Source organism: Thermobia domestica, chromosome 5 (genome assembly GCF_964235325.1).
Source record: "Thermobia domestica chromosome 5, izTheDome1.hap1.1, whole genome shotgun sequence".
Taxonomy (NCBI): Eukaryota; Metazoa; Arthropoda; class Insecta; order Zygentoma; family Lepismatidae; genus Thermobia; species Thermobia domestica.
The window spans coordinates 173,876,063-173,901,945 of record NC_137458.1 but is presented as its reverse complement, the minus strand read 5'-3'; the positions used below and the strand labels follow the sequence as shown (position 1 = coordinate 173,901,945).

General features: G+C 34.9%; 1 protein-coding gene across 5 annotated transcripts in view; it reads left to right on the top strand.

Moving 5' to 3' along the window:
* Window positions 1-25,883, top strand: part of LOC145686285 (protein argonaute-2-like) — a 279,317-nt gene that overhangs the window by 190,959 nt on the left and 62,475 nt on the right. For all 5 annotated transcript variants that reach the window (XM_081759418.1, XM_081759417.1, XM_081759419.1 and 2 more), the window contains 4 exons: window positions 2,054-2,163; window positions 9,564-9,775; window positions 16,897-17,059; window positions 17,755-17,839. In XM_081759418.1, the coding sequence (XP_081615544.1) occupies window positions 2,054-2,163; window positions 9,564-9,775; window positions 16,897-17,059; window positions 17,755-17,839 (570 nt within the window). The remainder of the gene's footprint in view (window positions 1-2,053; window positions 2,164-9,563; window positions 9,776-16,896; window positions 17,060-17,754; window positions 17,840-25,883) is intronic.

Genomic DNA, 25,883 nt, shown 5'->3' with positions numbered 1-25,883 from the left:
ACTAATCCAAGGATAATATGTGTATCTCACGCGACCTACATATCTAATCCAATCTTGACCAGATTTGGCGTGTAAGTAGATTTTGACGTGCATATCTTTGGTTCGCGAGTTATTGGCCATCAAAGTTGCGTTTGGATTTAGTCAAATTTTCGCAAAACTGTTGCTAATTGCTATTGAAATACCTCTATAATTAGAGGTGTCGTTATATCCCCTCCCTTCCGTTATTTCAGCCTTTGTCCTATTTGAGTCCTGAAATGAAAACTAGCACTGATTGATTAACGATATTTCTAAACTAACAAACCTGATATAAACATATCAAGCGATTAGTATTGATCTTTCACTTGGAGAGCACGATTAAATTTTGGGGGGAGGAAAGGTCTCCGTGAGTCCCCCCGTAGCGACAGGTCTACCTTACACATGATGTATTGTAGGTTAAGTAATATAGAACTATTATTTTTGGTATATAATAAATACTGCCCCTCCAAACATGTCTCTGTCCTCTCCTACAAGAAATTAAAGCTGGTGTCGTCACTGCCCTGTTCTAAAGTTTTTTTTTCTTTTTTTTTCTTCCGGAGGCTTTCAACCTGTACATTCTCAAATTTATCCACTGTCCAACCTTCGATGTTGGTGAAACTCCGAACTGAGTCCAACAACCACTGATACTTCTGCAGCTATCATACCTATCTCAAAATACACAACTCATCATAATAGTACATATGACGATACTTCTGCAAAATTATCCCGAAAGTTCTATCCTACACTCTTTCATACCCCTATGCAAGAAACGGGGAGAAACATTGCTGTTCTATTTACGAATCGCCGTCTTGGTTTTAACTGTCTTATTATAGCACCAACCGAAAACTCGCTTCGTTTTTCTTAATTTAGTTTTTGCTTGCCAATTTCTCTTTATTTTTACCACTATTTTTTCTTCATGCTTTTGGTTCTATACTATCTTCCATTATTTTAATTATTATTTTATTTATTCTTCATAACATTTTATTATTTTGTGGTAAATTTCTGCATTGATTCATATTTTTCTCTTCCAGTATTTTCCCCCTATATTCTCGAATACATGTATAATTTTTACTTTTCATTTTATTGTTTTCTTGGTTAATTTCTTCACTTAAATTCATATTCTCGTAAGCCACCGTTAAGCTCACTCTTTCCTCAGCTTAGAAACATTCTTACATGTCCCTCCATTCCAAGGTAGTACCACCCATCTGGACGCATCGCAATTAATTCTTGAAATTTACACTTTCTTTTCTTCCTACGCCTCATCATTCCTCATCTGTAAAGCGTTTAGCAAAAGTACTTATAGTGATATTCTTTCTTCCTATTACAACATCGGCTTTTCTGCTTTTCAAATATATATCTTTGGTAAAAAATTCATCCTTCAGCTAACATTTTATTTTTATATAGATAGTGCACTAATATTCGTACCTACTTCGTCAGTACAATTTTTCCTTAATGATAAAAAATCACATCTTGAATTATGGAAATCTAGTAAAAAGAACTCTTGTTTCATATACTTACCGAGAGCGCTAACTTGTATTAAGTAGTTCGCATAGTGATTTATGATATACAGTACCGTTGTTACTTATTCACCAAATATGATTGCTTATTTCACCGTAGAAGTTCATCAGTCAAACTTCCTAGTAATTAAAGAAAGTTGAAAGTTTTATACTATCGTTAAAACATTCTTGTAACAGGAGTTCGTAATGTCTTAAAATAAATAGGAAAAAAATAAAATCGCAAATTTAATTTTCACCACGTCTATTTCATCTTGTTGTGTGTGATTCTTTAGCTGCTTATTAGCAAGAGAACATTATCAGGGAGTTGACAAATTAATTAGCTGTGTGATTATGCTGCAGAAAAGTATGCACTAATTACTGTATTATTTATATTTCTGAATTGAAGCGATGTAATTATATTACTTTCAGTTACTAATATGGAGCATTCACGTTATCTAATATAAATTCTATGACACATTTAAATTCGTAATGAGATTTTTATTTTTATTTATTTTATTTATATTATTTATTTTCTTTTGCAGGTGCAGACACCGTCAAGGGGAGAATGGAACGCTAGTGCGTTCCACACTGCAGCGTTGACGTGCGAATATGCTATTGTCTGTCTCGACAAATATGCTTGTAGGGACTTACAGTAAGGTCGATGTTTACGGTATTCTAGGAATAATTATGTTACTTAAAATTTGTAGAATTAATAGTCACAGTTTTATTTACTATGTTAAAAGTATCTTAAATTCTTATAAAAGGAAACCTGTTAAATACGTAGGCATTGATGTGGCAGATATATTTTAGAAAAATAAAAAAAAAGAACCGATTAAAATAGCAAAAATGTACGATACATGGATTACATGGACATGATACTTATGGATTATCTTACAGAAAAAAAGAAAAATGTATTTGAATCTGTTGACAATTTTGATATTTGTGAAAGAACGTTTGAAGAAATTTTACGCTTCTTAGAAAAGAAGATAGAAAGTTTAAATATTTTAATTGTTTAGAAAAGAAAATTGAAGAAGGATACGAACATTTAGAATAATTTTATATGAAAAAGAAGAGGTTGATGATGTAGAAGAGTTATTAGTAGAAACAAAAGAGGAAAGGAAAAAAAGTATGAAAGTCTTATTTGGTAAATGTAAGAAACAATTAGCATAAACTTAAAGTAATATGTAATCATGCAAAACAACAGTTGCTGATCATAATCATTTCATTGGACAATTTAACAGGGAAAGGGGTGATACGTAAAAAAAACAATCAAAAACCACTTATAGTAGTATGGAATTCGTAGCTTTCGGAATCGGTGAAATTAGTAGGATACTCCTGATGTTGTACTATGGACAAGACATTCGTAGCATCCCTAGAAGGTAGAAGGGAATGAAATTTAAAAATAGTTGAAAACTACCGATATTAGTGTTGAATCCATAGTTTTTGGAGTCGTTGAGGTGAATAGTAATACTCTCAGTTCCGTTTAAGCCTAAGTTCAGCCCCATCGGCATTGGGATGAGAAGGAGTGAAAAACGAAGTGTCTAAAATTACCGACATGCTGTCGAATCTATAGTTTTAGGAATCAATAAGCTGATTGGGACAGTCCCAATGACAGTAAGCCCATTTTCAGCAATAACGGATTTGTCAACTAGCCTAGGGCATTGAGAAAGCAGTGCCGAAAGTGTTGCTCCTCGTTACTGATTTGACAGCAGGGAGGATCTTTTCAGGCAATAACAAATGTAACAATTGCACTTTGTTGCAGCAAAAAAATCGTATTCTATCGAGATTTTTTTTTTTTAAATCTTCAAAGATCATTCAGAGATCACGATACTAATAGAATGATAATATTTTAGGAGAGGTGAAAAAAAAAAAAAAAAAAGGACACAGATGATTAGGATTATCCTGATTCGCAAGTTGTCTTCAAAGAAAATCAAGCAAAACTGATCAAGTTATTCAAATCACGTATTTAATCGATATTAAGCGGTACCCCAGTTACCGAAAGAAGGTGCATTGTCCAAGGTGTTGCTAATAGTGGAAAAGGTACGGCAATGAATTAAAAAAAAAATCGATACTGGTAGAGAACGTTGGTAAAAAGTCTTTCAGTATAATGGGTTTTTCAGGTAAAGGTACCGCTATTGATTTCGTTCGAACTATCCATTTAGTCCTCCGGATACCAATATTTAATCAAGGTGTGAAACAACTGACTGATGAAATTTTAAGATAATTCCAAGATCCTTTCGAAATATATATGTGATAATCATTGACGAGTTTTCAGTGACCTGCAGATTAATGACGTATAATGCTCACTGTCGTTTAATGGAAGTAAACCTCAATGCGGTGATTTTTCCGGTAGACTTTATATATATAATCTTTGGAGAGCTTTGTCAACTGTTCACAATTAAAAGATCAAGCAGTTGCGGAGAGCTTAAAAATACGTCAGTAACAGATACTTAAGTTGGTAAGAGGTTCAGAGAGGAAATTTGTAAGGGTCAAGCTGCATGTAGGTCGTTCAGGATGAAAATTATTGTATAAAATAGTATGGTACAGGATAGTAACAACGAGATCCAAATCACATTCTGGAAGTTCCGTCAACTGGCCCGCGACAAGTCGACCAATGAAGACTACAGGAAGTTACCAAAAGGATCGTAGCTACTTTCGGAAGAAGACATTACTCGATAAGTCAAGAAAGAACTCATCTGTCTCTTCCTAAGAAACAACATAACAAGCGGATGTTAGGAGATTTGAAGCAACCGTTCGCAATACTAACAGCAATAAATAAAACTAAAGAAACGGAAAAAATAACGATTGTCCAAGCTTTAGAACTGAGTAAAGAAGTTCATGTTACTATCAGTTGTATGCTGATGCTTAAGAGCAACTTTCGGACTACAAACAAGTTGGTCAATGGTTCGATTAAAAACAGTCACCGATAATGTTTACGAGGAAAGAAGACGCTCGCCATCATTAGCTGCAGCTGTTCTCGTGTTTCCAACTACACTGGCCTTTGACTCATCAATATCTCCACAGTGATCCGTTCCATAAGTTTGACGTGGAGTAAAGATGGAAACTTTCTTTTGCATACAGATATCGTCGCTGTGTTTTATGATATGGCTATTCGCTCATTCCAAGGCAATACGTAGCCTAAAGATGTCATTGATTTCGGTGACAAAGACATGCATTTCAGAATATCGTGTTGCTTTCTCGAGTCCGAAGCCTTGAAGATCATTCCAACCTAGTTCATCTACGAAAGGATTTCATGTAGACGCTCCAAAGTATTGAAACATTGCGAGAGGTTCTACGAAACACTCATAAATACTGTTAGTATCTTTAGTGCTTCGTCTCCGGACACGAGGTATGAGAAAGTAAATCTAATACTGAGCATAAGAATAGCAAGCACAACAGCAGTTTCACTTCAACTGACGAGGAGAGAACACTTGTAATTGGGATTCTTCAGTCAAATTTCCATCTCTGAAAACTGCTCGCACAACTAAGGGTATTCAAATTTCAGTATTACTGTTAGTTTGCTAAATAAACGCATAAAAGACTGGGAAAGTAAAAAATTTAATATTGGAACGAAAAGAACACATGTCCCGGCTAACAATGGAAGATTATGTCAGAAAAGAGGTACCCCCCTGGAATTGCGTCAAGCAACCAATCTTTTGTTAAAATTTTCAGTGACGCTTGTGCGTGAACTCACATCAATTGCTGAATGTCCTTTAGGTCTTGAATTGTTTGTGGGTTGGTGGCATACACTTGTTCTTTCATTTGGGCCCAGAGAAAATTCTGTAAGTGTCAGGTCACATGATCTAGGTAGCTAGTTGATATCACTCCTACATGTAGTTATGCAGTCCCTAAACTTTCCACTCCAAAGATCAATTGTTGCAGTCGCAGTGTGTCAAGTGACATCGCTTTGTTCGAACCACATTGTGGCGACATCCATTGCATTCCACAAAAAGTGTATAATTATCATTCGATATCGAGACTCGTAGACAGTAGCACTATCTTCAAAGAAATATGGACCAGTCAGACTCTCTTCCCAAAACCCACATCACTCTGTTACTTTATGGAGTTGCATTGATTTCTCGAATACAGTTCGTTGATTTTCTGTATCCCATATCGGCAGTTTTGTTTGCTCACTTATCCATCGGAAACGGGATTCGTCAGTGAAGATGATGTTGAAAAATTTACTTTTTTTTTTGCCTTAGGGTCCAATCCACGAATTGACAACGTAGTGCGTGATCATTTGGTTTCATCTCTTGAGATCACTGTATTTTGTATGCCTTTAAATGCAGATCTTTGTGTAAAATATTGAATAATGTATTTCTTTTAATGTTCAGTTGGTGTGAACGGAGGCGAATTTATGTGTTTGGGTTCTCTTGAACATTCGCACGCACGGCTGTGATATTTCCCTGGGAGCAACCACGACGATAGTGTAAAGTCTGATTGCATCCCTCACTGAACTACGTTCTTCAAACTTTGCACAGATTCTCTTCATTTGCATGTTTGACGGACACCTCTGTATTCCGTATGTAGTACGGAATTTACGACCAACTTCTGCACAGCTTTCCTCATATTTATAATACTGTTTCAGTATGAAGTCACGTTTTTCAGTGATGCCACATTGCATTTTCTTTCTCCTTCCCAACTCTCGCAACTTCTTAATGCTTCTACAAAAAAAAAAAAAAAAAAAAAAAAAAAAAAAAAAAAAAAAAAAAAAAAAAGAGCACAATTAAAAGGAACAATGAAATTTGAAGACCTATAAAATACATTATATCAGCTTAATCACGAATTCAAATTCGGGAATAAAGAGATGAAGACAATATTACGTGACAGGATTGTACAACAACAGTCTATTTATCTCGGGCACATTGATGTCGTGACTTCCTTCCATTTGCACGAAGGATGACTGTTGGCACATTCACTGAGAAATCAGTTGTTGACTGCTTTATTAACATGATACAAGCTACAGCCTGTCAATCAGTCCTTATATTCGTGTTTCAACTTCCTAGGGTTACTTGGTTAACAAAATTGGGATTATCAAAACTTTGACGGAATACTTAATTATGATGTCATACTCAAACCGCGTTGTGACAGCAAGATTCAGTCATTGGTTCTTCGTCACCTGCGACTAAAGAACGAATACAATAAGCTGCATTGATTCAGGACAGTCAAGAACATTCTGTAAGGAAAAACATTGTGATTGATTTCCATGATTTTCGGGAGAATTGTTATCGAACGAGAATAGGGTAACGTATACCTGTGTTTAAACTCGTTTTCGATAACCGTAGCACATCTTTGCGAAGTTACAATCGTGACTGTGGTGTTGTTTGAGATATAATATCTCAAAATTTTCGTGTTTACAAAAATGCGGTCGTGGTTGAAGACATCCCTGAAGTTCGTGCTTTGTTAACTTATGAAATAATACCTGTAAATAATTTTTCAATATCTCATTTTAAGATATTGATTCGCATTGAATGACGTTCGTTTTATCACGCAGATGCTCTTCAATGAAAAATAAATTCATATAATTTCTTGGAAACGTACAATCTACATAATAAATTTTGTTTTATTGCCTAATTGTTTTCAAGGCTTTTTTTTTTTTTTTTATCTTCTAGATTTCGTCCCATTTCCCTGTCATTCTGCTCATAAACTGTGTAATCAAATGAACACGTTATGAGCGTATTAAAGACTGGAGTCACGAAAATGTAGTAGAATCTCAGCTGATGAAACACGTCCTGGTTACGTGTTTCTCTAGCAGTATATGTGTACAATACACTCTTCCCATATGTTTTTGATTTGCTTTGATATTTCTTACTGCTTTGATATTTCTTACATCAACCTGTGTAGAAATTAATATCATGTCCAAATTTATAAATCCTCACACTCGAACCACTTCCAAGAGAGTGCAGGTCTATTAATATTCTTGTTAACGGAAATGATAATTAATTCTACAATTCATGATCACTGTAAAATACGAGAGCTAGTGCATAATTTTTCCTAAAATTACTTGATATTTTGATAACTGTTCGGAAGGTTATGTTTAGATATAATTGAACAAAATGTTGTTCCAAATATACAACATATGATTAAATATACGATCACAATCTGAGATGTTCTCTGATTAATCTGAGGAATATTCGTAATAGGCTGTTGATATAGGCTCATCAATTAATTGAAAACACTTTTAAAAAAGGCCAACTTAACAGATTAATATGGCGTTGGATCTTCTATTGCCCTTAGAACAGTTTTGATATGATGCGGAATGGAGTAGTACAGATTGTGAACAGCAGCAGGTAGAATATTACATCATTCCACGTGCAACACATCATTCACTTCCGTGAGAGAGATTCATGGCAGATTTTTGTCTTCATTCGGACTACAGATGTTTAATTATGTTTAGGTCAGGAGATTGGGTGGGTCCCAATGTTCCTCAAGCTACGCCGCAACAGCTCCAGGCGTGAATGAGCCCATTATCATCTTGAATTATGGTATCATTGCCCGGAAAAGAACATCTGGACCATAAGATACACATGATCTCCTAAAATAGCGATATGTTCATACGCAGTGATAGACCGGTAAGTGTCAGCACAGAACCTACAGCGGTCCACAGCATCACAAAACAGTCGTAATGTTTCACGTTTGGGCAGAGACACTGCGGATCATACGTTCCTTTGGGTATACTCCAGAGATGAACAACGTACGTATTTTGAAATAAGCTGAACGATGACTCATACGACCAAATCACACGTTTGCAGTGAACAGCGACCCTTATTGCATGTTCGTACCACTATTGACATTGTGTAAACATCATAGTCCTTTATTATCAATGGTTTTACCCGCTGGAACTGAGCCCTCATATCCATGCCATGTAACTCGCGGCGGATTATGATTATCGACACAGATTGTCGGAGTATTGCTTCAGTCTCTTGCACTGCAGTCGTACAACAGTTCGGAGTGACGATTCGCTGTAGTACTCGGCGAGACCTGTTACTGACCATTGTTCCTCTTCGCCAATATAGTTGAGTTTTGTAGGCCTTTATGACCTTGGACATTACTGCTCGCAACACATCTAATACGTTTGCCGCTTTCGTCAGGCTCGCGCTATATAACTGAGCACCAATAATTTGCCTTCTTTGGAAGTCAGAGAGGTTGCCCAATTTTCAGTATCAGTGTGCTTAGTTTACTGCACACTGCCGTTTTACTGCTCCTCACGTAGTACACACTACTATAAACAGTTTGGCACTGAGGATGCCGCCCGATTTGCCAGTTTAGACATTTGAGGTGTTTCTAATTTAACCGGTTAACTGAAAAGCTCGAGTATATTCGATATTTTAATTTTACAAATAATTTAAAACCTCGAGTATATTCGGGCATTATTACAATTGATCACTGTTGAACGGTACAAAGTTTACAAGCTCGAGTATATTCGAGGTTTTATTGAAAGCACATTTTAGGCTTACGTAAATCATTGTTGCCTTCAGTAAAAATAATCACACTGTTGCCATTCGTTTTGTTCCTAAAATGTTAGAAGATGTTAGATGTTAGAATTTAACAATAAAAAATAGGTAAAAATTGAAAGGCTCCTTTGGAAATAATTGGTAAGTTAACCGGTTAAGGCGTTTCCATTAAATTGATAATCCTCTTCATATAATATGTGTGTGTAAAGTGATTTTTAATGGATAATGATGCGTTTAAATCTTACTTTTATTCTTCTGCTGGGTTTTCACTTAAGTTGCTTTGTTAACTATTGTTTAAAAGCTTTCCTTAGGAATTACTATTGTCGGCAGTTGAGTTCGTTCATGGGGTATAGTTTTGTAAAGAAGACCTGGGTTTGATTTTCTGTGATCCTCATGTAGTTCGAGTATCACATTTCACGTTTTACTTTTCATATAGCCTTTTTGTTGGATATAGTCGTTCATCTTAAATGCAGTTGTCTCGCTTTCTAGCATTCCAAATATATCAGCTACAAATGTGATGTAGTAGATATTAAAGAGTAATAAGATAATTAATATAACTTAATTGTAATTTTATATGATTTAATTATTTATTTTACAGAAAGGTAAAAGATGGCTTGTTTAATGGAGGCAGGGAAATGGGGCTTACTTTTAACTGTGCAGGAGAATACAATGTAGATAGTCCTAGTCCTTGGAGATTTGAAAGAGTCGACTCCGGCAAATTGAGTTATTTGATCAAGACATTTCAAGCAATTAAGGAGATGAAGTGTAACTTAGCAGTTGTCATTATTCCTCCAATAGCACAAGTTCGACGTAAGTACAATAAATATTTACCTATAAAAGTATAAATGAGGTTTCTTGTAATTAATACATAATGTAAACGAGTGGGACAAGGTATAAAACCTTCAAATACTTTCTAAATACCACACCAGAGTGTTATTATGCACTCAAATCGTAGGAAAGAATATAGTGCTATGTTGTAAGAAAGATGTGCTTTCTGTTGAACTAACCAAAATGTCTCTCTTCACCTAAAATTAATGAGAGCATTGAAATATGCAGTCTGGTGATTCTGACTTGACAGGCACTTAAATTTGTGGATAATTTTTCCTATGTAATAGCAGTAACGTTGTGTTTCCAGCACTGATGTACCACTAACTACTGACAAGTCTTTTGTTCTTTCCAAAGCCTATTTGTAAAAGTGGTGCATTTTAATTTGTTAACTTTCCGTACGTAAGAACACTTGGCACCTTTCTTTGTTCTCCCTAAAGCTTATTGTTAAAGTGACGATTTTGGCTGTATGCACTTTGAATCGTACTTTGATTTGTACTTTTTGTACGTAAGAACACTAACGTTTTGCTTATAGCACTAACGATTGACACCCTTTTTGTTTTCCGCGTTTATTAATAACCTTCCGTATGTAAGAACACTAACATTGTGCTTGTAGCATTAACTAGCACTAATGTAGTACTAACGATTGAGACCCTTTCCGTTTTTTCCACAAAGCTTATTTGTAGAAGTGGCGATTTTGCTTGATGTCAAGCCAGAATAGTTGTTTAATTTGTTATTAACTTTCCGTACTTATGTGCACTAACGTTTTGCTTGTAGCACTAATCAGCACCAATGTACCACTAATAATTGACATCATTTCGTTTTCCGCAAAGCTTATTTGGCGATTTTGGCTTGACGTTAATCCGATTTCGCCACTTTAATTTGTTAATAATTTTCCATATATACCACCAACGTTGTACTTGAGCACTAACCAGCACTACCGTACCACCAATGATTGGTATAAGTTTTGTTGTGAATTCCAGATGTGGGCAATTTTGACTTAATAAACGTGGCAAAGGTTGAAAATCATACCAAGTTTTATTTTAAGTTGTTCAGTAGTTATTGCGTAATGCGATTGGAAATTCAAATTTGCTTTTATATAATAAATTTCGACTTATTCATAATTTTGTGACATAACTTACCGAGGTGTACTTTAATAATATATTTCAATTCATAATAATCTGTTAAGTGTTTGTTCGGAGGCACTTCTGCTGTAAATGCAACAAGAACAAAGAAAAACGGAGAAATATTAAATTATATAGTCTCGCAAGTGTGACGGCAGCCATATTGGTTTTGCCGTCATATTCGATGAAACAAGCATGGGAGAGGTGCGAATTTTTAGTATGTTTTTATGTATACCTTAGGGACTCCGTGTGCAAAGTTTCAGAAATTCAACAACTGTGTCCGGGTTTACCTTTCATCTATACTTGGCTATTACTTTATCATAGTATACAATATGAAAATTACAGCACTAACAGTTCAAACGGGAAAACACTTATTCATTAAGTGCACTTTGTAATCACTCGTCTGTGTAGCACCATTTTCCACAATCAGTGAGCACACTTCTGTCTATCAACTTAGGGTAATGTAAATGGCAGTCCAAATAAAAGTAAACAATCTTCGTATTTCGTAGAGATCACTGTAGAATTAACACACCTTTAATATGATTTTCAGTACTAAAATCAGGCACAATTATATAATTACCTTTCAGTTTACTTCAGCATGACTAGATTACTTTGTCCACGCATAGTTTACAAAATATGTTATTCAGCACTACGAAGATTCAGCTTTTGTTTACGTTTTCTTTATATATATATATATATATATATATATATATATATATATATATATATATATATATATAGATATATATATATATAATTTCACCAGATCACCTTTTAGATTCTGCCTCTCCCCAGTTTGCACAGCTTCCTAGAACATTCACAAGTACGCCACTACCTTTTTTTATAATATACAAAACAAAGAAAAAAATATTTATGAAACTCATTTTTATAGAACTTAATAATGATTACGAATAGGTAAGCTGATTAAAAAAGTGATCAACAATTTAATGCACCGTAACAAGTGAGGAGTGAAATACATTAACATCTAAAGAGTAAGTGAAACTGCTAAAATAGTAACGAAAATTATGAGGAAATCGACCCCAAGTATTAATTGATAGAAAATTTAAAAAATTTAAAAAATAAAATACCTGAGCATTAAACAAATTCGTGCATCGTACCTCATATATATCTTAGACAAAATTTACTTTTCCTTCTTCTTCAGCACCCCTGTTTCTTCGAGTCTTCCATATTGTAATTGTACAAGTGAATGACAGATGTGTATTCTCTGGAGAAAAGTGTTATCATTGAAATTTTGTGAATTTATAGCTACGGTTAAGAAGAAACATTTAGTAATCGTTAAATTTTCCTCGTCTTCTCTCTTTCAGGGATAGAATTTCCAAAATGATGAGATATTTTTATTTCATGAACTTCCCATACATTTAGTTCCATTCGTTTATATATATATATAATAAAACTCATCCTACTTCTGTAATATTGAATTCATACAAATAGCAAATATTGTATGAATTCCGTTCGTAGGTAAGCTCTCAAATAACAAATTTCTTGATTTCGTGCTTTTGAGTTACATGATCGAAAACCACCAAATAATAATACAAAACTTCTCATCTAATAAGTTTTCACGCGTGTTTTCCACCGTTTATTACATTTCCTGGTTCTAGAAAGTCAGAACAGATGGATGTCTCGTCACAATTCGGAAGCAATACAGTATGTCCACAAAAACACTCCGTGTTTTCGACTGATTATAAAATAAAAATCTTTTATAATATCTTTGTAAATAAGGTGTCAGGAAATGCATTAACTCAAAAACATTTTTGGGGGCCGCGGTGGCTCAGTGATAGAGCGTTCACCTTTGGAGCATGTGGCCCTTGGTTCGATCCCAGCTCGCGCCAAATGAACTTTGTGATGGGCAAACACCGTGTGCGTGGATTTTCTCGGAATTCTCCCGTTTCCTCCCACTTTCTTCATTCCACCATTTCATTCATTTCTCATCATCGCCATCTCCTTTAGCCTAGCCGGCATAAACGTTGGACGTAAAACTTAAAGATTTTATTTTCAAAACATTTTTGTTTCTTTCCTACAGGTTCTAACATTTACTCCTTGTTTGAGTAGCGGAGCCGCGGTGGCTCAGTTTTGAGCGTCATGCATCAGAAACCTACAGCATTAAAATCAAAGAAGTTATCTGAACTGAATATCCTACGTTTTCGGAGGGATTGTTTGCATATTTTAACAGGTTTCTGTAAGAAGATTCTGTGTAAATCACCTTTAAAATACAGACTTACTTATGGCGCTACATGTCTCTCTCCCGATTCAGTTTTGAACAAGACACTTGGGAAGGAACAAATAACCGTAGCATTGGCAGTGCTTGTAGAGAATCATCATTTGACTGGCCCTGCTGCTGATGAAGTGAAGCGACTCTACAGTGAAATCTGTTCTCAAGATTCAGTTATCACAAGAATGAAGAATTTTGACGTGACTAAGGACCGTTTAGACCACTTGTGATTCTTCATTCCTGATAACACTAAATCCACTAACTTTTCAGCGTTAAGAAAATTCTAGTGTTATCACACGGAAACGCTTCCGTTGGACTCAGTTTCTTATTGAATAAGGAGTTTCTTGTGGATAATCTACACGAAGAGTCTTTAGTTTTGCAGAGGATAGTACATGACGCTGCCGCCTTCCACGGAGGTGTTCAGGCAATGCCAATCTCAAAACAATTAATTCATGCAGCAAAAAGTGCAAATGCCAAATGGAAAGAGACTCTTAGTAGGAAGCAGGCAACAGCAGAGGTAGCGAAAAATCGTTCTAAAGAAAGAGAGAGCACTGAAGAACTGAAGAACTGAGAGTTGGAAGAACTAAAGAAAATGAAAGAAAAATTCCTTGAGAAGGCATAAAAAAAAAAAAAAAAAAAAATCAACGAAGTTGATGAGCACATGAAAAATCTTAAGAGAAAGATCCAGTAACGTGATCATAATTGGAAATCTCATGTAGATTTTAGTGTTCTAGATTATAAAAATATTCTGTACAGACAGAAATAGTAAATACAAAATACTTTTATAATTTAGAATACTCAAATCCACAATGTTTGTCAGTATTTGTATCTTGCAACGACATCCTTGTTAATATCCATATATCTATGTGTATTGTCGTGTATGTATTAGTCCTACTTCATGTCCTGAAATAATAATAATAATAATAATAATAATAATAATAATAATAATAATAATAATAATAATAATAATAATAATAATAATAATAATAATAATAATAATAAAACTTATAGAAGTAAATCACTTGAATAGTCCAGTTTATGTAATTGAGTTTACCGCACGAGTTCATGGTATAAAATGTAAAATCTTTATTCGCATCTTTGTGTATTATGTATGTATGTTTTGTAATTCACACTGTTTGTGTTTGAAAATATATATATATATATATATATATTAGTTGTATTAAAACAAGGAGCGGAAAGGGATGGCTATAAGGGGAAATGGGAGGCCATCAAAAAATACATTGTATTTAACAGTATTGTTCTTGCCAGGAATAAATAGATACGTATTTTACCGTTGTTCGTTTTTTATAACAGCTGTCGCAACTAAGAGAACAGATATAAAACTGCAAGTGTTTAGAAAATAGCGGTTACTTAACTTCACTAAAATATAGTCTGGAAAATATTTTGTTTTGGTCTGGAAAATCTGGAAAAGTCAGGGAATTGTATTTGTCTGAAATAGTAGACACCTTGTCTCTCCAATTCTTCTCCATACCCACGTTTCGAAAGCTTCCAGCCATTTTTACTGCCCCATGCAGCACAATACTCCACACGAAGCATTTTATGAGTCTTTTTTTCAACTCTTTATTGAAGGTCTCACAAAATAGTCTTTTCTTTTTCATAAAGGCCTCTTTGGCCATTCCTATCCTTGCTTTTATTCCTATCCTTGCTTGTTCTCACTTCATACCATGACTAATAATACCGTCCAGGTATTGAAAACTAGCCATCTGTTCTATTTTCTCCCTTCCTACTAATGTTTTTGACACGGCCGGTTTGTTCCAATCACCTTGACTTTTGTCTTTTTAACATTTATTTTCATCCCATATTCTTCACAACTCTTCCTCAAGTTTTCTAACATCTTGTTGACTTTCTTTCCAGATTCCGCAACTAGCACAATATCATCTACAATCCGTATACGCCTAATCATTCTACCTCCTACCGAAATTCTTTGTTTATTATGTAGGCATCTCTTCTAGATATATATTAAATATTGTTGGCTGGAGACGGCATCCCTGTCAAGCTTTCCTTCCAGTTGCACTCTCCTCTGTAATTTCTTCCCCTGTTCTAACACTTGCTTGTTGATTCATATATAAGTTTCTTATGGGTCTTTGGTTTTTCCATTCCAACCCAATCTTCTTTAAAACTCCCAACTACAGTTCCCAATTCACACGGTCAAAATCCTTTTGTAGATCAATAAATACCACATAAATATCTTTCCTTTTTTCTAAAAACCTTTAAGCGATCACCTTTAATAATCCAGTTGCCGCTGTTGTGCCCTTATCTCTCCTGCACCCGAACTGTTTCTTGTCAACTTTTTCATTTGTTCTTTCATACAACCTTCTGTTCAGTATTCGAAACAGATTTGAATTCCATGTACGTCCTCTTTTCTTGTGCTAATTGAACCACGTGTTCCCAGTTCTAGTGAGTTCTGTCTACAGGAATTGTCCAGTCCCTCTCCCCTTTCAATTCTTTCGCCTAAACCATATTTGCCAACGACACTACCTTCCTGCTTTTTCTCCCACAACTGCATTGAAATCTTCCATTACAGTTACATGTGCACCCCTCTTGTCCCTGTCTATAATTTCTTCTACTTTCTCATAATTTCCATCTACTTCTTTCGTTGTATGTGAAGTCGCCGGTGCATATGTGTGTATCACTACTACCAAATCTAGATTAATTTAGTTTCATTTCTTTAAGATTTTCTAATTTCCCGTCTTATAACATGGTTCGAACGTTTCGTGTACCTTTTGGTCTTGCATGTCTTTCTGTCCCTATCTATCTTCCCCATATTGTTACTTTGGCGTCCAATAATATTTCCCAAGCCATCTTCCTCTCAGAGATCCGAATGTGGGATATTTTACCTCCGGAACTATTTTGACCTGCGAAAGACCATTGTACATATGTTGTCTTTCTGCTGTCAGCAAACTAGGGAAAAACTAAATGGTGGTTTCCCGTTGCCTTCTGCCCCGCAATATCCTAGTCGTTAAAGTCACTCTGACCACGCCTGGGACTAATGTCCAAGTTGCCGTACTAATCACTATGATTTCCGCCAACTTGGCTACTGGAGAACTGCTGCCTTCTTCCAGAACACTCTTCGTCTGGCTACTCCATTTAGACCAATTCGGTAGGGGTGGCACTTCTGGTAGTGAACTACCACCGACATAGCTCTAAATTTCACTGTAGCACGCAATCCTCCCCGCCCTACACGTGTCTTCATTAAGGTGGTGTTTATCGGAAGAGATATTTTTCTTAGATAATGGATTTTTATTACAGTGAATATAAACATCGAATTCACTTGCATGAATTTGGAAATTTCACATTAATACATTCGGAAAAAAATAATTTTTTGCTGTATATACAAAACTTACAAATAAAAACAATTGACAAGTGAAGTTGAGTAGGAAACTGCAAATTTGGGAGGAAATCTCTTTGAAGAAGCACATGCTTGACGATACAGTAAAGACCCTACAATGTATTCTATGTAGAAATATCTTTAGTTCCATCAGGCATTTCATCACTATTGATTCCCTTTCGAGTAACTGCAAGGAAGAATATGTAGAAAGGGAATTGGAGCGCCCCCTTTCTCTAAAGTTTACTCTGCAGGCAACGATCCGAACAAGTAAAATGTATTCAACATTTCTTCTCATCGCAATGGTAGTTTGTCATAAATAAGAAAATTTGCAGTTCAAATATTTAATGTTTTACATTTCAGGTGAGTGTAAAATGTCGTTAATTTTTTGGAATTTATTTTTCAGAAATTGTTAAGACGTACGCAGAATTGGAGGTCGGCCTCTTGACTCAATGTATAAAAGTTGACACTGTAAAGAGAAAATGGAATAAGCAGGTCATTATTAATATTCTTCAGAAGATCAATGCGAAACTCGGAGGAGTCAACCATACATTATGTCAAAACTTCAGGTAATATTTTAGTGATGATTATTTAGAAACAGAGAAATACAAACTTTTATATAACTTTCACCTGTTCCGTTTCACAAGCATTTTACAGAGTTTAGCGGCAGAGAAAAAATCCACCTGTAACACACCAGTCATGAGAATTGAGTACTCTTGCCTTTCATATAGTTGCTTTCCCGCATTTTATTTTGCCTTTCAGATATTGATTCAAACAGCATTTTTCTGAAATGATACTGATTTAAATTTATTTTGTCATTTCTAAATAGCTCCGTATATAAATATAAAAATATCTTAACTGAGGCGCTTAGTAGTATCAGCCCACTAAATCCACTTATCCTAGTTTTGAACAATCTGTAAAAACGTAGTGAAGTCCCATATATACGCATACAAAGTTCCATATTTGAATCAGTTTTTTTTTTTTTTTTTTTTTTTTAAAGATATATCGAGTTTTCAAATAAAATGCTATTGTCATGTAATCCTTTAGATTACATCTATAACAAACAATATATGACTCAGTTTAGGTAAAAATGAATTTGGCGGATTCTGGTAGTAGGAGCCTCATCTATAATAATAAATTTATAATCAAGTGAAATGCAGGAATATTGCTCTCCCCCCCCTAAATTACAATTGAAGATCAACTCAAGCTTAAATCTGGATGCAATAATATATTCCAAAGTAAATTTGTGGTTCTTTGTTTATAGACCCTGCCTGGCTGAGCCGGTTATGATAATCGGAGCAGATGTTACCCATCCTTCACCCGGTTCTGGACTGCCTTCTGTTGCTGCGGTATGTGCTATACTTAATTTATGTAACTTCGTATATTTATTATATAGGAACTTAGAGAAAGGCAAACTTTGTCATTTCAATCTCTCGTTAACATAAAAGTAATTTCCTTAGCGCAATGCATGGAAATCTTTAACAGAATTCTCGTAACTTAGAGTTGTAGTGTTTGTTTATGATTGTGAAAATTCCTGTTATTTGCATTCAGTTCAATTCTGCTTATTTAGTGTTTTAAATAAATTACAATCGCATTTACCTATATTATAGTAAGCGTCAGACTTAAGATAGGTAGACTCTGAACATCGATGTAATATTATATGCTATATAGATAAGAGTCAGTTTTGTCTAATATATTAGTAGGTAAGAGGTAGTATTCATGTACAGAGATCGTAGTGAATATAAACACGAGGATTCAAGACTACCGTATGTTGTCTACCTCACATAGCTCAATCCTCTTCCATAAATTGGCGACGAAATTTAACTTCTCCGACGGTGCTATGAAATGGGTTCAAAATTATCTACAGGGGTGGCAGCAATGTGTAACAGTATCCAATACTTCTTCACTGCAGAATCTCATTCACGGTGTCCCTCAAGGAAGTGTCCTTGGCCCTCTCCTGTTCTGTCTATACATTAATGACCTATCTCCTGTTTTACAATATCGTAAGTATCGCCTATACGCGGATGATTTTCAGATCTATATCTCAGGTCAACCCGAAAACTTGAACGATTCAATTCAACAAATGAATGAGGATTTGCATCGCATTTCTTGTGGTCAAAAGAAAATGGGTTACCTACTTAAATCGCAATTAATCCACTTAAATCTAAATGCATTTGTGTCTCCTCTAAACGACTTATACAAATGCACCGTTCGAATGTACCAACAGTACAGATAAATGGAGGGATAATAATAGATCAATTTCTTGAGTGGACACCTCACAGCAGTGCTGTATGTAAGAAAGCGTTATGGTCTTTGCATTCACTCACTAAACTAAAGAAAATTCTACCCATTGGCACTAAATTACTTCTCTAATATTTCCTCACCTTGAATATTGTGATGTAGTTCTGTCAGACTTAAATGAAGAATTAGCGTATCGTTTGCAATGTATCCAAAATGCATGTATACTGTTTGCTTATAATCTAAAACGATCTAATCATTTAACTCCATACTACAGAAAGCTGGGCCTTCTGAAACTTGTCGATAGACGTCATCTGCATCGACTCACACTTCTCTTTAAGACTTTACGCTTTCAGCAACCCTCTTACTTGTTTCACCGATTGAAGCCATTAAATACTCATCACAATCACGATACAAGATCAGGTAGGTGTAAATAAAATCCTTTCTCTTCCCCTACATTCGTCGAAATATTACTCGACATCGTTCTTTGCATCCACTATCCGTGCATGGAATGATCTTCCACCCGACATACGACAATCTCAGTCAATCAATTTATTCAAGAAGTCGGTTGAGCAGACCATCCATGAATGTCCTGAGACTTACTGATATCGGACAAAAATGCTGGTTTTTATTCTTCTTACCTTTTATTTGTTTCTCGTATTCTCTAAGTGTGTCTAAATATATTATGTGTTTATTAGTAATAATCTCTCTGTGTGTGTGATTGTGAGTGTAATTTTTGTTATCATTACAATGTGTATGTGTGTGTATGTATTTTGCTTTTTCAATTATTATTCTATAAATACTTAATATTATCATATTAATCTTGATGTCTGCATGGTTAAGTGGGAGACAAGACAGGATTAGCGTTAACTTCGCCATGTAAAATAAGACGAAATAAATAAATAGTGATAAAAGACGCTAAACCACAAATAACTCACTTGTTGTTAGGTACGTTGAGTAGAGGGATGGGACAGTATTTCATATCTTAATTCCGCTGCCTTCATCATGGATGCTTGGACGGAACGAGCTGGTGCATTGTCTGCCAACAGCAGCACCCTTTTTGTGACCGTCCCTCGACATTTCTTCTTCTTCTTCTTCTTCCTATTCTTCTTCTTCTTATTATTATTATTATTGTAATTTGTGTATTATATAACAACGATGTAACAAAATTTTGCATTTTTTCATCTTTGCTGCTGAAACTTTGAATTGGTGTTTCCTTTTGTCCAACGCGCTAAAATATACATAAAAACGTTTTCAGCCTGAAGAATATTGTGCCAAAATTAGCTAAATGACTTGTCGTTTGCTTGTACTCATGTTTAATGAGAATTTGGGGTTGTCAGTGCCCCGTGACCCCCATTATCATCCGCGACAGAATTTATATGATAAAATCTAGCCAGGATTAAGACTTAACATTCTACTAAAAACTAGCCAAAATGATTTAGAAATTTAAAAGCGTTTACGTAACAGACACCAGAATTAAAAGAAATGCGAATATACGTTTCTGCTTGCTTTGGTTATGTTACGATATATACCTTTTCTTTGCTTATTCTCTACCCCCCAACTTCGAGCCAAACGCACACACTTTCTCTTTCCGACTAGCAAACTCAATAATGATGTCACCATTCATCTTGCCATCCATTTTATCCGGCACTTTTATTTTCTCTTACAGGCATACCATAGTGATTAGGCTGGGGGTAGTCTAATGTGTCAGATTTATGAAGGATATCGAGCATATTATTATAGAAATCATCTGTTCGTATGTGATAAATGAATTAATTGGTATCCGTGTTTTCAAGTTGAATGTTGCTTCCATACTTGGGTTTTATGATATCGTAGTAAAACTTGTACATGGCAGGTTTTCATAGTTAAAGCACTCCTGTACAACTGTATGGGTTTGCATGACGTCACCGATGGCTTCTGCATATGAAACATTGCAAGGTGCTCGTTATATATCATTGTGTTCTTAAGACTTTATTATTCTACTAGCTGCTTACACTTGTCCGTACCACATAAAAGTCGCATATCATACGTTTCTTCATACCCTCCATTGTCTTAGCGTACACATTGTTATTGACCAGGGGGCGCGGTGGCTCAGTGGTAGAGAGTTCACATCTGGTGCTTGGGGTCCCTGGTTCGATCCCAGCTCGCGCCGTGTGGACTTTGTGGTGGACAAACACCGTGCTCGTAGGTTCTCCCGTTTCCTCCCACTTTCTTCATTCCACCATTTCATTCATTTCTCATAATCACCGTCTCCTTTAGCCTAACCGGCATAACCGTGGGACGTAAAATTCAAAGATTTCATTTCATTTTTCATTTTTTCAAAGATTTCATTTCATTTTTTATTGACCAGCTTGTAGAAGTCCTGGGAGTTAACTTCGGCCTCCGTTCATTTGCATGTGTTTAATTCAATGTACAGATCCAGCGATTTCGATTGTTTAAACCATAGTACCCTATGTATCTCTTTAAACAGTAAGCCCCCCATCAAATAATATTGGAACATCCGGTAGTGCACTATGTAATGTGATTTGTAATGTGATTTGTAATGTGATTTGGGCTCTGAAGTTAGCAATAGTTTTGTTTGCTTACCAGAAAATCTCACAATGCCTTGTATTTAAACACATTTCACACGTACTGGGCATGTGCATATTTCTTATTAGCACACCCAAGTACATCTTGATGTGGCATCTTTTCCTCTTGAAACTTAGGGAAGTCATCGAAATAATCATAAGGAATTTTCAACTTCCGCATCACCAACTCTAGCTTCTCAATGCCGAAGTGTTCGGTTGTCATCTTTAGCTCACTTCCTTTCAACCTGCTTACTAGTGTGTCAGGACTAGACGGAAGGAAGTAATATAGGTCAAAAAAAACGCAAGTCAATATTGTAACTATTGTCATTCAAAACAATAATAACTTTGAAAACCGTTATATGCATTCGTATCCTTATTTTCAGCTATCCCACTTTTTTCCCCAGCAAGAGTCCTGACTCCGTCCCATGTCTTTATTATTATTATTACTATTATTAATTATTACTATTATTAATTTCCAGTTCGGTAGTCCTTCCAGGAAATTATAAATTGTGTTCTAAATGTCTAGATTGTGTAATGTTACCGTGACCCTCTTTTGGGTGTAATCAATATAATCTACAGAGGAATGAGATAATTTTAAAAAGAAAGAAAGAGAGAAAGAGAGAGAGAGAAAATCAAAGAAGATACACAGTTTCAATCAAATCAACAAAAAATAGTTTTTCTTCTTTTTCTTCTTGGGGAAGGAAAAAGTTTTAAATGTTCATTTTTTAAAATTTTATTCCAGTTCGAACTTCCAGGAATTCGAAATCATGGGCTGGGGAGAACCCATGACTTGCTTCAGTGTGCGATTTATATAGTGTCATGGCTTTTTTTTTTAAATTTGTATATTTTTTCTGAATATCAAGATTGTGTAATGCGTGACCTACTTTCAGGTATAATTAATATAGTTTGAAGAGAAATTACCTTATTTTTAACAATTTTTCACACTTTTTAGAACATTTGTCGCATTTTCTAAAAGTACTGATTCTCATAACCTACTTTTCGGTACAATCAAAATAGAATTGTGATGAATGACCTTATTTTGTATTGTTTTTATTTTTCCCAGGAACGTTGAAATCCGCATCGGGTAAAAGTACGAGTAATTTCATACGTACAAGATAGGCCTAAAATGAATGATTTAGTTCAATTTGGCTTGCTGGGTGAAGTGAAAAGCGTGAAAAAGAGATGGAGGTGTTACGGACTACGAAAAAGTACGAGAAACTAGCGTACAACCAGCAAAACCGTACTACTAAATAATCTAGTTTCGTTTAATAAGTGTGTTTATCTTAATTTTGTATGCTAAAACAAAGCGAATTAAATTTCTGTAGACTTTTGTTGTTAATTTTATTTATTTGTTTAGGTATTAGAAATCTTGCTGAATAATTTTGATGCTACTGACATCATGGCGACTGATCATAAAATATTCATATTATTTTTATCATTAGCAATAGTTGTTGTAAGTACATTAGATGTATTAATAGCAGAAGAAATAATTGTAGTAGTCGGCCTTTGACTTACAAAGAATTTAACTAAGGATAATTTAAAGACAGATATGATGAGGTGATGGATTATAGCCATTCTAATATTTTGCTTTTACGTAAAATAGAATTCACGAGAAGGCTCATTTCAGAGGCATTCATGGCCTTTCGAGGTCCTTAAGTCATAAAATTAGTTCTACATAATTACAATATATTTGAGAAAAGAAGGAAAAACTAGAGGAAACCAATTTAAAACCATAATTTGTTATTTCGAAATTATGTTGGCTTTGGTTGCAAGGTACTGGTTAATTGCTTTTATATATACTATATATACACGTATACAGACTGTTCCATAATTCGTGTTATTTTCTACAGCGCTGGGAGAAGATGAAGTTTATACACTATTAATGTAAAATTTGGCACTCTTATTGAGAAATATCTGAATTTTTCGAATTTCTAAAGAAAATAAGAGAAAATTGATGTCTAGCCCCCCTTTTAGGGGTGTAAACACGAAAGTTCATTTTCCTTATGGGAGATTCAATGTTAAATTTTAGAAGCAGTTTTCTCCAATAATTATTCGTAAAGATTTTGGAGCAAATGAGTTGTATTTGTTACAAAATGCAAAAACACTCATTCACAAAGCTAGTAAAGCCGTCTCAAACATTATTTTGCGAAGGTCTCCCTTTTGGGGGCGAGGGGCGTAAAAAGGTGGTGGGTGATATGTTACCAAAATCCCAAAATTTATTTTCGGAATGCCAGTAAGCGTGAGATTAATCACAAATGTCACAGAATTAATGCTCCAATGTCCTTACATGTAAGAGTGACTGATAATGGGGCTACAGCCCCCTTTCAAAAATAAAAAAAATCACAATAAATATCCTTAGTAAGGACATACGAGAAGAAGGTATTTTTGTTAATTAATGTGAAATTTGCGTCATTGTATCAAATGAGTATGCGTTTTTCAAATCTGGAATGTTATTTTGATAACGCACCGCCTTAGGGGGGCACAGGGGGCCAAGTACTCGATGATGGATCTTTATAAAAATTCAAGATTTTGTTCCGGAAATGCCAGTGAGCGTCAGATTTTTCACCACTGTCACAGAATTAATATTCTAATGCTCCTTGCATGTGCCAGTGACTTATATGGGGCTATAGCCCCCTTTCAAAAATAAAAGAAATCACCATAAATATCCTTAGTAGGGATATACGAAAAGAAGGTACTTTTTGTCAATTAATGTGTAATTTGGCGTCGTTGTAGCACAAAGGTATGAGTTTTTTACATCTGAAATGTTATTTTAGTAACCACTGCCTTAGGGGGCACAGGGGGCGAAGCATCAGATGATAGACCTTTATAAAAATTCCAAATTTTGTTCCGGAAATAACAATGAGGGTCAGATTAATCACAAATGTCAAATAATTAATATTCCGATGCTCCTTGCATGTGTCAGTAACTGATATGGGGTTACAGCCCCCCTTCCAAAAATCATATTAAAAATTCACCATAAATATCCTTAGCAAGAACATACCGGAAGAAACTATTTTTTAAAAATCAATTAAGTTAAATTTGGTGTTATTGTGCTAGAAAAGTATGTGTCTTTTATTATGGGATGTTACTTTGGTACGCACCGCCTTAGGGGGCACAGGGGGCGAAACATAAAATGATGGATGTTTATAAAAATTCCAAATTTTATTCTGGAAATGCCAGTGAGAATCAGATTAATCATAAATTTCGCAGAATTAATATTCCGATGTTTTTGCATGTACCAGTGATTGGTATGGGGCTACAGCACCCTTCCAAAAAATCACATAAAAATTAGCCATAAATATTTTAGCAGGGACATCCGAGAAACCATTATTTCTTGTCAAATTAATGTAAAATAATTTGTTATCTTAGTAAAAAGGTACGCGTTTTTGAAATATAGAATGTTATTTTGGTGTCACGGGATTAGAAGGGCACAGGGCGCGCAGCATAAGCATTTGAATCTAAATCCAAATTTTATTCTGGACGTGTGAATGAGTATCAAATTAATCAACAAATGACACAGAATTAAGATTCCGATGCTCCTTGCATGTGCCAGTGATTGATGTGGGGCTGCAGCCCCCTTCCACAAATCACGATAAATATCCTTAACAGGGACACACCGGAAGAAGCTATTTTTTTAAAATCAAGTAATGTGAAATTTGGCGCTGGCGTTTTTTTGTTGTTGTTTTTTAATTCGGTATAATTTTGATAACGCACCACCTTTAGCGGCAAAGGGGGTGAAGCATAATATTGTGGATCTTTATGAAAATTTCAAATTTTATTTTGAAAATGCTAGTGAGCGTGAGATTAGTCACAAATGTCACAGAATTAATATTCCGATGCTCTTTGCATGTCCCAGTAACTTATATGGGCTACAGCCCCCTTCCAAAAATCCCAAAAATTCACAATAAATATGTCATAATTAATATGTAAGTGGTCATTATTGCAAAACAAAAAAAAAAATATACAATAAACCTGGAAATTACTGTAAATGAATAACTTTTGTCAGTGTAACTGATTATGCATATAGCTTTGTTGTTATGGTGTCACTGGAATATAATCAAAGAATTTTATATTTTTAAAATTAATTAGGGCTCTTTTGATAGCAGAAAATCTCACACACAAATCACCTACGTATTTTCTACACACTTAAGCAGAACCATCTCGAAATAGAACATAAAATGACAATGGAAAACGTACCAGGAACAAAAAAAAAAAAAAAAAAAAAAAAAAAAAAAATCTTAATGAAAAGTAAGATCTTAAAAATTAAAAGTGAGCTTTAAGTTTCAATATTGTTTGCTTTATTCGTAAAAAGAAAAAGCGTGTAATTTTCATTACTTCTTACACAATAACCGTATTATCCAACTTTCCATGTAAGAACTTACTCGTATGTACTGCAGACGTAATACACACGGACACACGGTTGTAATAGAAATAAATGTTTCCCGAGGAATAAGAATCAGTTGCTGGAAATTATTCTTTGTTGAAAACTACTCTTTTTGGCTCTACTATCACTAATTGTTTAAAAATATCATTAACCTAAGTGTAAAACCCATAAAATCAACTTACTTTTATTCGGCATGCCCTCCTG